The 16,185-nt window shown below is 40.9% G+C and overlaps 1 protein-coding gene across 1 annotated transcript in view; it reads left to right on the top strand.

The window, feature by feature from the left end:
* xpo4 (exportin 4) overlaps positions 1–16,185 on the top strand; it is an 81,428-nt gene that overhangs the window by 17,184 nt on the left and 48,059 nt on the right. The window contains exon 7 of the mRNA XM_038269595.1: positions 15,969–16,081. Coding sequence (XP_038125523.1) covers positions 15,969–16,081 — 113 coding nt within the window. The remainder of the gene's footprint in view (positions 1–15,968; positions 16,082–16,185) is intronic.

Here is a 16,185-nt window from a genome sequence, read left to right as displayed (position 1 = left end):
ACCTCCTCTGAATTTCCCCAAGTTTCAAAACAAGCCTCATTGGTAACCATTAGGGGTGTAAATCACACCCATCATGGCGATTCAATTCAGTATGGATTTCCTGACCCAACGATTTGATTATTTTTGTTACACAAGAATACACCACGATACGATTCGGTTCGGTTCTTTTTTCTTTCTTTTTTTTAAACCTTACAGGCTAGACAATGTTTAAAATTTTAAATTAAACAATGAAAGCTGTAATATCGTTATGCTTTTTTTTTTTTTAAACAACAGCAAATAACAGAAGTAGAAAAGTTGCACTCCACCGATTCCTATTAAAACCTCATTCCCTGAAAAAAAATAATACCCCTGCGTTATAGATTCTGAAAGGCCTTGCATCAAAAAATACTGCACAAAATCAGTGCAATGAGTGCAATGCAATACCTCGGCTCCAAACGTCCCCGCGCCCTCCACAGACGCTCCGCTGCACCTCTCCCAAATTGTAGCTGACCGCAGACAGTGCCACAGACAGGAGGCCGGCTTGTTTTGTTTTTATGACCGAAATTGTGGAAAACAGCTCGTGAAGTTTGACCTGCTAGAAGAGAGGGAAAAAAAACGAGTTGATACTCTTGCGGACGTATCGATGCATCGGATTTTCGGCTGTTGGATCGATGCATCGATACAAAATGATTATTATTTACACCCCTAGTAACCATGGTGGTGGAAAAAGAGACATCAGCACTAAACTGTGTGTTTTTTAATCAACTTTTAGCAGCTTCCCTGTCCTTCCCACGGCATGATGGTGTCACCATTATGTCTCACCATGAGAAGGTAAAGATCAGTGTTGGTTAACAATATGAAACTTCTTGCACTCGGGGCCCAAAGGTGTGTTTTTTTTGTTGTTGTTTTTTTTGGTGTAATCCAACCAGATCACATCCTTTCTCATTTTTCCCGTTTACCATTTGGAAAACAGAAAGTGGAAGCAGGGGATCTAATGGCTGTCTTTAATCGCCCACCTTTCTTCAACCAGTCTTCCATAAACCACAGGGGTCTCCTCAGCAGATTCTCCCACCTTAGCTGTGGATCTCTGCAGCTCCTCCAAAGTCTCCCTCTAATAATGCTCTCCTTATTCTCTGTTAGATGTTCATAGCTCAAGAGGTCTCCTTCTAACCTCACCTTGTTATAAGCTTCATCCCCGATACGTCTACTTTGTTCTCTGGTTTTTTAGGAAGCCGTTAAAGTTTTAAAACAACTAATTCCTTTGAATAATACTGAAGCTTGTTGTTCTGATTAAATGAGTGGAGTTTCAAAAGGTTTACAAAGGATCTTATGTTTCCTGCTCATGTCTCCAAATACATGTCGCTGAGAAATGCATAGCTGTCAGCAAGTCGTGCTCTTGTGCACACATCCGCGTTACGTTTGCAGTTGGCCGCATTGTTGAGCAAACATAGGCAGGCCGAGTGTGCGTCTGAGTGTTTGTGTGCTCAGCCTGGCTCATTACGGCTGTAATCCCCTCAGCCCAACATCCTCTGCCTGTCTGAGGGGATCTGGAGTGGCGCTTGGTGCCAGCCAGAGCCGTGGATCATTTTCAAAGAGGGGTCCCTCCCCTTCACCCTCCCCCATCTTACACCCATGTTTCATTCCAGGAGCGCGGCTGCCCCGCCTGGGCTCGTCACGGCTCCCCCTTGGTATGCCTGGCACGCTGGGCCCAAACCGTCTGCCTCTCAAAGAGCCGCTTTCATATTTTTAAGACTGATCCGTATCAAGTTTTAGTTGATATTATGTCGCCACATCTTTAAGAAGCTGAAGGAGCTTCAGGATGTCTGGTCTGCTGTGGAGGTGAAGGATTTGTTCGTCCATCTTCCACTCTGCCGGGTAGATTAGCATCTTAGCGCAAATCTGGATCATTCAGCTGGTTAACTCAACTGATTATGATTTGATCTTTCAGCTAAAATCTAACTACTTTAAAAACATCCTTTAACACATGCAGGCTTTAAGGTTTCTGATCCCTCAACTGTTTATATCAAAAATACCCTGAACATACAGGAGTTTTTCTCAAAGAAGAGAATCCCAAAAAACAGTTCCTTATTCCACCTTGTTGGTGGGATAAAAATAATCTTTTAATTCCATATTTGGTTTTAATCTACTTGTGTTTTTCTGATTATAAAATGAATCAAGTAGTTAAATCTGAACTAAGAAGTAATTAGTTATAGCTCTGCATATAAATGAAACTTTGATTGTTTCATCCTTCCTTGCAGAAGCTGATATTTAAGTGAATAATTTTGTTCTTAAAAGAATTTTTTTGGGGTGTGCAGGCGGCGCAGCGGTTAGTGATTGTGATTGTGGCGTTAGTCCTTGAAGCGGCCGATCCGGGTTCAAATCCAGCCTGTGGTCCTTTGCCGCATCTCTCTCCCCCTCTCTCATACCCCTTTCGTCTCGAAAAAATTAGCCACTAGTGCCGCAAAAACTCAAAAAAATAACATTTAAAAAGTAATTTAAAAAAAGTAGTTTTCCTTGTTTTGAGGTTTTAAGTCAGACAAAGACATTGGAATATGAGGATTTATGTTAAACATGAAAAAACAAACTGCGTTATCATTGTTCGGATATTTTATATCATATTCTCAGGACAAAAATCCTCCTTCGATTGGCAGATAAACTTGTTTTTCTGCTCAAATATTAAAAGCAAATATTTAAAAATATTTTCCACTAAGATCAGTTTTTGCTTCAGGAATCCTAAACTGCTCATCTCTAACTCCTCCAAGGCTCTAAGTGGGATTTCAGCTCCTTGAGGTTCAGTATTTAGTTGTCAGCTAAATGCAGCAAAGGCTGCTGGGTAATTTCTATAAGCAGGGATCTTTAGCCTCTCATAAATAGAGCCGTTCTCTCCTCTTCATGTTGACTTGTCATAAATGTTGACTACCATCTAAGCCCATAAAAATAGCTCCTGGCTTCTTCCAGGGAGCTGCGCTCTCCTTGAAATCCGCAGTTCGTGTGAAGTCTTGTGATTCCAGGAGCCGCTGTTGAAAAGCAGAACAGATTGATGAAGTCCCAAAGGAGCGTGTCCCTGTCTGCGAGCGCCGCACCAGGTGTGATCTGAACATGCAAGTCTTCACAAACGCGGCCACGCAGGTCTTCTCCGCTCGCTGTTCCTATAGCTTTGCCGTCCTCCTGACTCGCTACGCCTAGAACTCAGATTCTAACCTTGAACTCAGATGCTACATCACAAAAATCTGATCCGCACCATCAGCTCATTTGCGCATATTCATCCAGGTCGCTAGAAATATTTTCATTATTGGACTTAAAGTATGTTTTTTCTATCCTAAAATTACCAAAGAATGCTTCACTACATATAAAACAAATTTTTCAATTTCTGAGACAATTTTTACATTCTCTCTGTTAAAATGCTTGTCTGACGTCATCATCGGGAACGCTCAGAGCAGTCCGGCAAAATATGATTACACTGTTTGTATCTGTATTTAATTTGTTTCTTCCTTTAGATTACACATTATAAACCATAGGTTTAAAATGAAAAGAGAAAATAAAATTAGCAAAGACTAGATTTATTTATAAATCCAAAATCTAAAAAGTTAGCTCCTTGAAGTAGCCTAGTATCCCATTTTCTGGACAGATCAAGCACAGACGACTAATATTATTCTCTCAATAAGTCTGAGAGGATTTTGTTTTCAGACATCGTAAATCAGTTGAATAAATCTGTAAAGATTAAAAGCATTCTGCATAATGCTGCCGAAAAATCAGCATCAGAATGTTGTTCTTCTCATGTTCGATATTTTGCAAGCTAGCGTCTGTTTCATTCGTGAGTCGCTGAACTCTACCAGCGACGGATTAAACTCCGCCCCCTCATTTCAATATGAGAAGATAAAATAAAAGGAGCTTAAATGAAAAGCTGTTAAAAAATAAAAGTCACTGAATAGGTAAAGTAGCTTTTCAAAATGTGTCAAAGCGTCAGAAAAATAATACTACATTATGAATTAGATAACGTAATTAAAAATTCTTGAAATATAAGATAAGTAAATTATTTTAAGATTTATCAATTGCTTAATTTCATGGGGATATTTATTTATTGACAATTTATCAATAGCGGTATTGATTCATTGAATGAAACTGCTCTCCATACCAATTACAGATCCTATTCTCTTGACTTCTGATGTCTGGTTTTCGTTTAGAGCAGGGCTGCAACCTGTGGCTGCAGGTTTTCTTTCCAACCAAGCAACACACCAGACCCTATTCACCTCATCAAGTGAGTCTAGTCTTAACATGATGACTTGAAGAGTTCAACATCAGAGTGACTCTACCGGGCTTAAAGTGTATTGAATCTGATCTATAAATCTAATGTATTCATCAAATTGAATCTGAAAAAGAAATATAAAAAGATGACATTAGAAACTATAAAATCTTCAACAAAAAAAGCAATTGAAAATATTTGAAATGGCAAAATCTGAAAAAAAGGTCTTTTATTTTATTTTTTTTACTAACATGTTTTATGCCTGGATTGCATTTTTGTCATATTTTAATTTACGACAGTAGCTCTTTGCTTGCAACAATAATGGAACAAAATTCCCTCCATAGATTCTTTTGACCTTTTTTTTGAATGTTTCCTATTTATAGGATTTTTGATCAACAGATTATTTTCCTTAATCTGCAAAGAATATTGGATTTAAAGACAGAAACCTAAAATGAAATCGAGGGGAACGAGTCCCCCTTTTTAAGGACACGTTGTCTGGTCATGAGTTATGCCTCTGTTCAATTGATACCGATTTGGGAGCGACTCCGTTTTCAACATTAGCTCTTCAGAGGTCGCGCTCTGGGCAGTGTGGCCCTGAGGTTAGGGTTGGGGTGAGGGCTGTGTAAGCTGATGCTGAGTGTCTGTCTTAGCCTTGACCCACTGCCATTAATCCTAAACGACTGTTATTTAAACAAGGATGGGAGGGAGCAAACAGCTGACCGAAATCCTGATGGATGTGCAGAAGCTTCATTCATTTTGAAGAAGGAATGGTGCAGAATCTTTTTAGATTACGACAGGATTTCCAAACACTCGTCTAACATAGGAAATACTTCTCTCCTATTACTGCAGCACATTTGTCCTCTTGGATTTCAAGGAAAAACCAAAGTGTAATTGCTTTATTATTTGTTATCCCCACTGGAGGTAGAATTAATGACAACTGCTGCCTAAACAGATGGGGGGGCAGGATGCAGAGGAGGTATTCCTGGACTGTTATTTCACATGGCGAGGCTGCAGGGCGGTCTTGTGGCAGGATATATCAGTTAAACCCCAACACGCGCCGTAGCATAGCGCCGTGGTCTTTGCACGTCCACTGGCAGACACTCAGCCTGCCTCCTTGCTCTGCAGGGTCCTCCTCGGCGGTGATCGGGAATAATGAATAGGGGATAGAGGAGAAGCTCGCTAATCCACCATCCTTCAGCATGAAGGTTGTTCAGGCTTGCAAAATGTTGAGATCAGCAGGTTGTTGGCTATTTAAAACCGTCACAAATGACGTTCAAGTTAAGTGATGTGGGTATTTTATTTATTTTTTATGCACAGCAGCTGAAACTTTGGCTTCTTATAGAAATGGGAGGGAAAGTAAAGCAAGTTAATCAATCTTGTTAAATGGCAATAAGATCTCTTCACATTTGGAAAGTAGGCTTGACATCCAAAAACAAGTTTTAATCATCCGACGTCTTAAGGGTTCAGATACAAAATTGAAATATCTCTAAATGTATATGGCATCATAGTGCAGAGGAATGTTGATTTCACTGTGAGGGATTTGCACAAACCAGCCAGAAAACCACTGAAAAAAAAGGTCTTAATTTATTTCAAAAAAATTTAAAAAAAAAATGATAACCTGGGCCCAAAAACAGAGGTCAACAAAACAGACATAAATTCAGGTACTAACATAAAGAACTAAAGCTTAAACTGACATTCGTCACCGCTTTCCTCCTTTAAATAAAAAATGTATGACTGAGGAGGCTCAAACATGTACGGCTGTAAGCCTTCTACACCAAACCAAGCTTCTGCCGCCCTGGCGTCCTCTTCCACATCATCTTCTCCCCACTTTCCTCCTTTAAATAAAAAAATTAATGACGGAGGAGACTTATCCAAGACCTCCGATACAAAACTCTCCTCCTCTTGCATGTTTCCTCTGTCCATAGCGTTCCTTGCCAGTGTCGTTTCTAAGTCACCAATTTAGTGCTACTTGGTCCCAATGGAAGTTCCCATTGGGAACCTGCTAGCAATAAGTTGCTAACTGGTTAACAAGATGCTTCTAAGTAACCGGCCACAATCAAACTTGTTTGCAAATCTTCCACCACAACAATATCTCCCTCTTGATAAACGACCAATCCCATTCACTTTATTCACTTGTGTAAAGTCGGGCATCACTCGGGAGAATTCGGAACTGTAACGGTTGGAACAGCCGTTTCCCTGCGACTAAAGTCTGAACTTTAGCAGCTCAACCAATCAGAGAAACCGATCCATGAGCTGACTGGAAGACAAACGCTATTTTCCAGCCGTGATCTCTCTCCCTATGGAGCTGTCAGCATAAAGCTATGACAAAAAAAAAATATATAAAGGTGTTAAACTCCTCTGAAATGACATAAAATAAAAAGGAAAAGTGATTGTGATCAGATCAGAAGTACTCAGGGATGAGAATCGAAAACCGGTTCCTGTTAAGATCCGATTATGTGTTTTCCAATTCCATGGCACCCTTTGGCAGCTCGCTTAACAATTCTCTTAACGGTTCCAGGCAGCACCAGAGCCTAGCGCTGGGCAGCACAAGTTGCGTCATGTTTTCTATGTAAGTTGCGCACATGACATTCAGTAAGCTAGTACGACGTGACCAAGCGTAAGTCTAGAAAAGCAAAAAAAAAAAGAAAAATAATGGCATCCCATCGGGTAAAGCGATCAAAAGTTTGGCTTCATTTTAAGGAAGATAAAGATGGCAACAAGGCGCTTTGCAATCATTGCAAAGCTGAAATTACATCCATGGGAGGAAATACATCCAACAAGCAGAAACGCCTGCGCACACATCATGGCATACATTTTAACGAATGCTGTGTTTTTGATGCTTCCGGACAGAAGCTAAAGTTACAACCAGCATGGAAGGCAACTCTAATGGTTAGTAGCTAGTTTTATAACACTTGCTTATTTCTGGAAATGAACCCATTTCCTACCTCTCTTTGGGGATATTAAACATGCTACGAAGTTGGTCCTCAGTTCAGGGAGCGAGAGAAAGGTGACAATCGTTTATTTAAATCAGGGGGCAGATGAGTTTATATCCCGAAATTGTGCAGTAAAGCATTTTCATTAAACGGATGCCTTCACCATTAGGTTTAGATGACTGTGATGAGACGGGTAGCCTAGCTGCTCAGAGGCTGGCAGCTCCCCGTTCACTGCCTTCTGTTGTTGCAGAGGCAGGCAGAAATAGAATGTCCCAGGCGAAGGTAGACTAATGTCACCGTGCATTAACCAAGTTCATTGTTTCACAGACTCGATAAGGGAATCTTATCAATTCCCAACCCTTGAAGTACTCCACTGAGATATGTTAGTGAACCAAGGTGAAACGTTTTATAATTCCCTACAATAACTAAATATATCTAAAGCTGCTGTCACAAAAAGTCGGATTTTTATCACTAACCTTAAAAAACAAACAGCTGTTACTAAAGGCATGGGAAATCCCAGACAGCCCGGCCAGTTTAGTGGGAGCTGTTGCTGGGATTGCCGGCGCTGTCGCCCACTGGGGTCTAGCTGCTTGGAACAGTATTTTTTTTTCCCCCCTCTGATTTTAGCAAATAAAGTCACACCAAACGTGCATCAGATACTTTCCACTTATGTGCACAAGCGTAAATTTGAGGAGCTTTTTCATTCTCAAAACATGTTTGGTGCAAACGCACCATTATGTTAATTTTTTTTTTTATATGGATGTATTCAATAGTTGTTGTTTTTTCCCACATTATTTTTTTTCTCTAAAGAATCCTCCTCCTTTGTCTTGTGCCTTTAACTGAGGTAATAAATCCGTGCTTCCACATCTGTGGTGTCAAACTCTGCAACACTCTTGAGAACCTCTGTTGTTCGTGATTTTTCACTAGCGTTTGATTTAAACCTGTGGTTGGTGGCTAACACTAGCTGTGTTCAGAGCTCGCTCTCTGTCAGCCTGTCATTACATGTCGTCTTTGGAGTGGAAAATCGACGTGTCACATTAGTTATTCTGGAAGCCTGCTGGAGCCGTTCAGATAGTAGCAGGTGATGTCTTTTAAAAACCCACCAAACCACAACCACATGTCGTCGTCAGTCGTTACTCATCATGTAGGAATGACAAACACAGACAGACACAGAGCGGATCTTTAACTGCTTCCCACTGAGCTGGAACTAAATAAACAGAACATTTGGTTTTATTATGTAAAGATAAAAAAGCAGCAATCACTGGTTACTCTGAAGCAGTGTTTGCTTTCTTCTATTTGGATATTTAGTTTTGCACAAAACATAATTTTTTAATGGTTGGAAACCCTGAAAAACTAAATACTTTTATGAAGAAAAATAGGCTTATTTGTTTTATTTGGTTTCATTCACTTTCTTGGATATTTTGTTGGGTTTAGTTTTCCTCCAGCGGTGGTTTGTGCTGCTCTGCCATATAAGCCAGATTTCTGGTGCCTTCGACTCGTTTGTTTCCTCAGCAGGTTCTCACACCTGAGCCTTGGATCTCCACAGCTCCTCCAGAGTAACCCTGGGCCTCTTGGCTGTCTCTGAATAACGCTGTCCTTGCTGAGCACGTTGGTTTAGGCCCACTGCTGAGTCATACCTTCTCTCGTCTAAGGAGATTTGTAAAAACTCGGACATGGCTCCTAGGTATTAATTGAGTACTTATGAAAATATTTATTGCAGTTTAATTAATTTTTAAACAATGATTATAGTTTCTGGTTGGAACTTAAATGGTTAAAACATGAAAAGTTCCCATTTTAGTGAGTTTTGTCTCATCATTTTTTGATTTCTCTTCATAAGAATTGATTTTATCGTGTAAATGGTAAATTTAGATTATGTTTTAAACCTAAGAAAGATGCGTAAATTGTCTGAATTTTGTTTTTTTCTTCCTAATCCATTGGAAGAATTCAAAGAATAATATTAAATTATGGGATATGCTGGTGATGGTTCTCTGTCATCCAGGTCAGCGGTCCCCAACCTTTTTTGCACCACGGACCGCTATATGTCATACAATATTTTCACGGACCAGCCGGGGGGGATCAAGTAAATGATACCACTGGCATAAAATCAAATACAAACAGCATAAAAATAAAACAACAAGCCGGTCCCATCTAGGCGTAATCAGAGACAATGACACACGAAGTGTGCTCCTGATGTCCAGTCTGCTCCGTAGCTTAGTTTTGGTCGCTGTAACCGCAGAAAATCCCGCTAGGATAGGATGTTATAGATAGGATGAGTCTTGACCTGAATTAACCTGTGTCAAGAGGCACAGATGCACCGACTGATGTAATTTGAAGAGAATACCGCAATTTTTTATATTTTTCGAAATAAAACATCACTCAGACTCTGATCGTCGATAAATTATATATAAATATACATACACACACACACACTTTTTTCGGTCCGCAGCCCGGTGGTTGGGGACCGCTGATCCAGGTCATAGTCGTCCAAAAAAAGTCCAAAAAAAGAAAATTAAAATCGATCCACTGGGCTTTGTTTCCAAGTTTGAAGACGTTTCACTTTCTATCGAGGAAGCTTTTTCAATTCAAAATGCAAATGCTCCTGTTTTTGCTAAACAAAAACAAGGCTTTGTTGGGCGACTGTATAAAACCTTGAACTCAAAACTATTCCTGACATTTTCAATTGAGAAACCTCCCTTGATGGGAAGTGAAAAATCTTCAAACTCGAAAATCGGAAAAGTCCAGTGGATTGTTTTTTATTTTCTTTTTTTGGAATAAATTATGGGATGTTTAATGATATAGATCACGCTTCTTCATGTAACTCCTGTCCTGAAAAAGCCGATTTAGAATTGTTCTGTTTTTATTGAGCAATGTTTGTGATTGTGGGGCTTTGAATGCTTTTTTTATCTTTCTATCATGTCGCCACAAAATATTGTAATAAGATTTGGAGTCCATGTTGCCCAGCTCTATTTGGGATCATGCTTATAGGATGTGTAGAACCTCAGCATGAATGGAAGTACATCTTCAGTCCCAGTCTGGTCCTGCTTTGTATTTTACCACCTTTCCTCGTTGACCTTTTTCCACTATTTGTAATGTTTTGGTCATGTTAAGCTTCCCCTCCCTCGCTGGAAGCCTTCAGCTTGTGATCCTCTGCCATATACTCTCTATTTTTAACAGGAACCTTAAACAGGTGGCAACTTTTGTGCCCAAAAGTGTGGCATGCTGTGTAGCTGTGGGGTGTGTGCACCGGGAGGGACTGGGCTGGCGTCGGAGGAATGCGTGACCTTGCCGGCCTCTGCCGCCGTTTGGCTTTGATTAAACATTCCTCTGGAAGTTTCCGCCTCGTGCCGTCACTGAGCTGCAGCCTGATGTGGGTAGCTGGAGAAACTAGGCCGTTTAAAATCAGTGGGCATTGACGCAAACGTTAGAGCTTAAAGGTTTTATCTTTTAAAGGATAAAATTAATAGACGGATTATAGGTAGATGTGGGGAGTTCTGGCTAAGTTTTCTCTGTTTTACAAGATGTTTTTTTTTTTTTTCACTAACGCTCCTAAGCCATCCAGAAAGTAAAAACATGAGAACGAAAATCTCTCAAAAAGTTCATCTTTGGGCTTTATTTTCAAAGTACTGATAGAAACCGTCCTATTATTAACAACCTCATTATTAAAAAAAACTTCTGGCCTCTGAAGTTGGGGTCTGGACTCCCCAGCAGGTCCTAAAATGCCAAATCAGCGTCACAAGATGATTTTCACAACCATTATGTGATCCCAGAGTAACATGGAGGGCCTTAATATCTCATAAAAAACATAAGTAGATTTATTTTATTATTTACTGTGAAGTGAGACACATTGTTAAATCATTTGGCTGCAGGGGTAGGTTGCATATGTAGTGATTATTGTTGCAAATGAAGAACATGTTTTGTAAATAAAAATATGATGCAATGCGGAAATTAAACTTTGTAACGCCTCTTTAAATAGGATGGTTTGCAGAGTTTTCTAATGATACTGCCATCTGTGGCCAAAACACAGAACTGCAGCACTCCTCTGTTCGTCTCGTAACGCGCACTATTGGCACCCTTTTTTTTTGTTTGCTTGGTCGGACCTATTTAACATCAAATCCGCCAAACAGTGCAGGAACTTTGGACCCAAAGTAAATTAAAGCTACAGTGTGTAATAATTACAGGGATATACAGTCAGAAATGTAATTTATTATACAAACTATGTTATTTATCATCATCTACGAGCTCAGCCTCTTAACCTTAATATTTGCGTTGCCTTAGAATTCGTTATTTATAATTACATAGGAGCGGGTCTCGCAGCCTTGGAGGCAGACATCTTTGCGCTACAGCAGCGCAGAGCCAACAAACTAGTGATTGCGAGATCGCCCATTACGCTCGAAAGTAACTACGGCAAGTTGAGAGAGATGAACTGAGACGGTACTGAACAATAGATGGCAGTAATGCGGACGTCGTGGAAGACATTTTGTCCCGTAATGCTCGCCGTACTGTTGGGGGGGAGAAGCGGTGGGGGGGAGATGTTCATGTTGCTGCAGTCTGGACGTTAGATGTCGCTGAAAATTACACACTGTAGCTTTAAGGAAAATTGGCGCTGAACTACTGCGGTGTCAGTCTGCTCATCAAATGATGGTCAAATTAAAAAAACCTGACGTCTCTTTAAAAAATGTTTTAAGAGTAACTTTTCTCAGATATTTTTTTTATATAATGAAGCTTTTTTTTTTTTTTTTACATTTTTTCAAACTGTTTTCATTTTTTTTTTCTTTTTACAGATTTTGTTTTAAATTTTGACGTCCACATTTACCAATAAAAGTTGTTTTCGCTAACCTTCATGCCGACCAATAAAAGTATGTCTTTGCTCCTCCCTCCAGAGAAAAGCCCCCCCCAGAAGTGAAAAGAATGTCATCTGTAAAACACGATTGGACAGAAATGCAATTCGTAAAACAACCTGAAACAGAAATTTTAAATCCAATAAAACATGCAATCTGCTCTTAAAACCTTTTTTATTTATTTTCTGATTTAAAAAAAAAAATACTTTTTTAGTATGGGTTCTTTGACTTTCTTTTAAATTTTCTATTACAACAATAATGGAACAAAATAAGCCTAACCGTTACCCCAACCCTAACCATTACTGGTTCAAACCTAACCCTAACCTAAACTCAATTCATACCTTAGACCAGACATGGGCATACTACGGCCCCCGGGCCGTATACGGCCCGTAAGGCTTTTTAATCCGGCCCGCCGAACTTGTCCAAATTACCCTATTTTCACGACTGTAAGGCGCACATAAACGTCTTTTTTTTTTTTTTTTTTTTTTTCCTCAAAATGTGCGGTGCGCCCTATGTGTGTTGTAACTGCGACTTTTGAGACCACCATGCACCATGCAGAACTCCTCATCTCCTCATTGAGGAGATGATGAAAGCGTGGCTGAGGGAGGTGAATGTAAGGAGACCAGGTGTTTTTTTCCCACTCATCACCATCTCTGGTAATCTGTGACTCCATGCGTGCCCATCTCACAGCTGATGTGAAAAACATGGTGAAACAAATTAACGCTGTGCTCGCTGTTATTCAACCGCTCGACATCGGTGCGCTTCGGCTGCTGCTCGAGATGGAAAAATTTAAGTTTTGCTGATGGAAGCGCCGCATCAACCAATCAGAGAAGCTGATCTGGGAGCTGACAGCGAGGCAGGTGTATGAGGAGACCAGGTGGTTTTTTTCCACGCATCACCATCGCTGTTAATCTGTGACTGAATGAACGCTGTGCTCGCCGTTATCCCGGGAGGTCTGACAAAGGAACTTCAACCGCTCGACATCGGTGTGAAGAGGTCTTGTGCGAAATTCTGTTTCCCCGTGAAAATCTGTTCCCCCTGTGTCGGGAGCGCGCATTGCAGCCAGAGAGGCGGATCTGACCATCCTCAAGGCGCTCCTGATCATTTTTCGGTAAAAACAGCTCATATAATCATCTCAACTTTGTAACATCCATTTTAATCGGTTGCTCTTTTTAAGAAATTGTAAAATAAATACATTAATGAGGTCCTCACGCTGTTTTGTGTTTTTTTAAACGCCAAGAGAATCGGTATTTCTCCAACTTTTGTCCCTTCAGCCTGACAGAAATAAACGTCAGTCACCGAACACAACAACACGTAGTGTATTTTTAATTTTTCATTTCTGATATAAGAGGATGGAAACTGGCTGATAGCAGGGCACACAAATTAAGACGTCCTGCGAAGATGAGAGTAGAATTTCTGGTTAATCACCTAATGTAAAATATGACAGATTACTGGATTAAGGACATTTATAGTATACCACATCACACATATCAATTTTAGAGAAATTGGAAACAGTTGCTCTTTATTTCCCAAAGATATGGGAGGAGAAGAGGAGATAATGGATGTTTCAGCTTACTGAAATATTCTGTTCCCCCTCCATAACAGGGAAGAAATTAATTTACCTGCAAGTCTTTAACTGTGCTTATTCCTCTCACCACTGAGAACAAATCCTGTGGATTTGGTCATATTTACTCTTTATTTGCAAAAATTAAAGGGGGGGAACCACATATTTCAGCTGCCTGAAATAATCTCTTCCCCCTCCATAGGGGGCCTCTGGGCGGGTCTCCTCCTCTTCACCGCGGTGGCTGGCAGGTGTTTTTTCATCTAAATAATCTAAATCTTGCAGCTATATTTGATGTGATCAGTGGGAATAAAGTAGTTTTAATATGTTTTTAAGTGAGAAAGTCCACCTGAAAACTTCATAATTGCAGTCAGTTCATCCAGATTATCATCATGCCTATACTATATCTGTCGGAGGCGCTCAGACCCCCTCATACCAGCGGTACACCGACAGTAGGAATCCCTTCATCATCAGCCTCTAGGCCGGGCAGCCTCCGGGTTCACCTCGGTGGCTGGCAGGTGTTTTTCATCTAAATAATCTAAACTGCAGGCACCAGGATACCAGCAATAAAAGCGAACATATTCCGTCGGCAGGTTTCAGGATTTTAAGTTAATTTAGGAGTCATCACAGCGCTCTGTGTCATCAGCGACGTATCGCTGGTGTCGTGGTTTGATTAATACTTTGTAATAAATAAATGAATAAAGCAGAATCATACTCAGTTTTGCTCCCGCTCTATTTTTAAATACGCATTAGAGGTATTTAAAGGTAGTAGAGGACATGTACCTGTATATAAGAAAACCCTATAGTCCGGTGCGCCTTATGTGTGTGTTAAATACAGAAATGGCACACATAACTGAGACTGCGCCTTTTAGTACGGTGCGCCTTATGGTCGGGAAAATTGTCTGTTTTTTTATACATTTCAATCCCCAGGTTTAATTAATGACATTGCTTGTCCAAATGCTCCTGGCCCGGCCCTTTTGTCAAATTTTAGAACCCATTCTGGCCCGCAAGTCAAAAAGTTTGCCCACCCCTGCCTTAGACCTAGTGGTGACTTCTTAACCAAAATCAACTATAGCTCATTTGGTGGTCCATGCATTGGGTCCCATAAGGAGCAGCGGAACCCCACAATGTGCCATTTTCCTGAAAATGGGCCCCACTCTGTTTTAAAAACAACATCTCTTTGAATTTAACAAACCGGGTATTGGGAAATCCTTGATTTGATGTTTGCTAGGGATGGGAAGCCTGAAATGAAGCTGTTTTTATTTTATTTTTGGGATGCCTAATATGTAGATGCACCAATACTAGAAGTGTGACGCATCTGTTCAGCACCGTAATGATGTAAATATGAGCAATGTTATGTATATAAGATTTATTATTTATTTTTTTGTTCACATCTAAGTGGTTTTCTTTTTTGTTTTATTGCCAATAATTAGTTAGCGGAGCTCTTTGTGTGCAAAGTTGCGTGGGCGTGTGAGCGGCATTCACGCTGGTCTGAAATAGTCTCTGGAAAAAAGATGCTTCTCAGTGAGCATTGTTAAAACCCGCTGTGGGTGTGTTTGTTTCTTCTTTTAAAAGTTTAGAAAAACAGCCGGAAGTGTTGCGGTTGTGTAGTGACACATTGTGGCTTAAGGACAGGCTGGTTGTGGGTGTAGAGAAAGTTAAAATAGCTCCTTACTTCTGTGATTTGGCGACTGAGGGGAGAATTTCTCATCCAGCTGGAAGGGAAACTTTCAGAGGGTTTATTTTTTTTAACTCTACATCTTCAGGTGAAGGAGGAATTCAAGTTGGGAGAACGGACTGAGGGAGGGTTGAAAGTGATGGAAAGACGGCATGGATTTCATCTTGGAAAGCAGTCAGTCGGAAAGCCCCGGCAATTGGCTGAGGAGCCGGGAGAGGAGGGGGGTGTGTTTGAGGGCAGTAAGGAGCCTCGGGCACTTCTCCCAGAAGAGCCCAGCCTCAGATCTTAAGGAAACACAGGAGAGAAAAGTGAGAGCACAGGCAGGGAGGAAGAGGGTGAGTGAGAGGGCAAGGAGCAGAGAGGCTGTCAGGCGAGCGAAGGTTTTATAGACTGGAAAAGTCAGGGGAAACAAGAAGACACCAGGGTGAGAAAGGAGGAATGATTTAGCTGTGTGGGTAAAAGCTCCTTAAATAAAGAGGTGAGAAAGAAAAGACAACGACATGGAACAGATCAGCAGGGGAGGCTGAGAAAGCTCAGCTCTGTTGTGAAGAAGAGATTGACGGAGGTTAATGAGAGGAAGATCGAGTATCTGTTGTCTGCAGGTTCCCACAAAACCAAGATAACCACTGAGGAAGAGTTGGGTGACGGGAGCCGCTGTTTTTCACTGTACTCCTCCTCTTTCTTCTTCTGCTCCTCCTTTTATTGCTGCTGTCGGCCTTAACCAGCGGCGGATCACTGGGGCGCCACTACATCGCCATGTTCGAGGCCACGCAGAACGTCACGCTGAAGCCTACGGAGTCCTGGAGGGAAGCGCTGCTGGACACCCGTGTCATGGACCTCTTCTTCTCTGTGAGTACCCCAACAGTCCCTCACCTGTTCCATTACACCATTCAATTACGCTATAATCTCGGTCCTCTGCATGGACCAGACTCTCTCTGTAGTTTGCATTCAAG

This window comes from Cyprinodon tularosa, unplaced genomic scaffold (genome assembly GCF_016077235.1).
Source record: "Cyprinodon tularosa strain WSP-4 unplaced genomic scaffold, ASM1607723v1 ctg730, whole genome shotgun sequence".
Lineage (NCBI taxonomy): Eukaryota > Metazoa > Chordata > Actinopteri > Cyprinodontiformes > Cyprinodontidae > Cyprinodon > Cyprinodon tularosa.
This window is presented reverse-complemented; position numbering and strand designations above follow the sequence as displayed.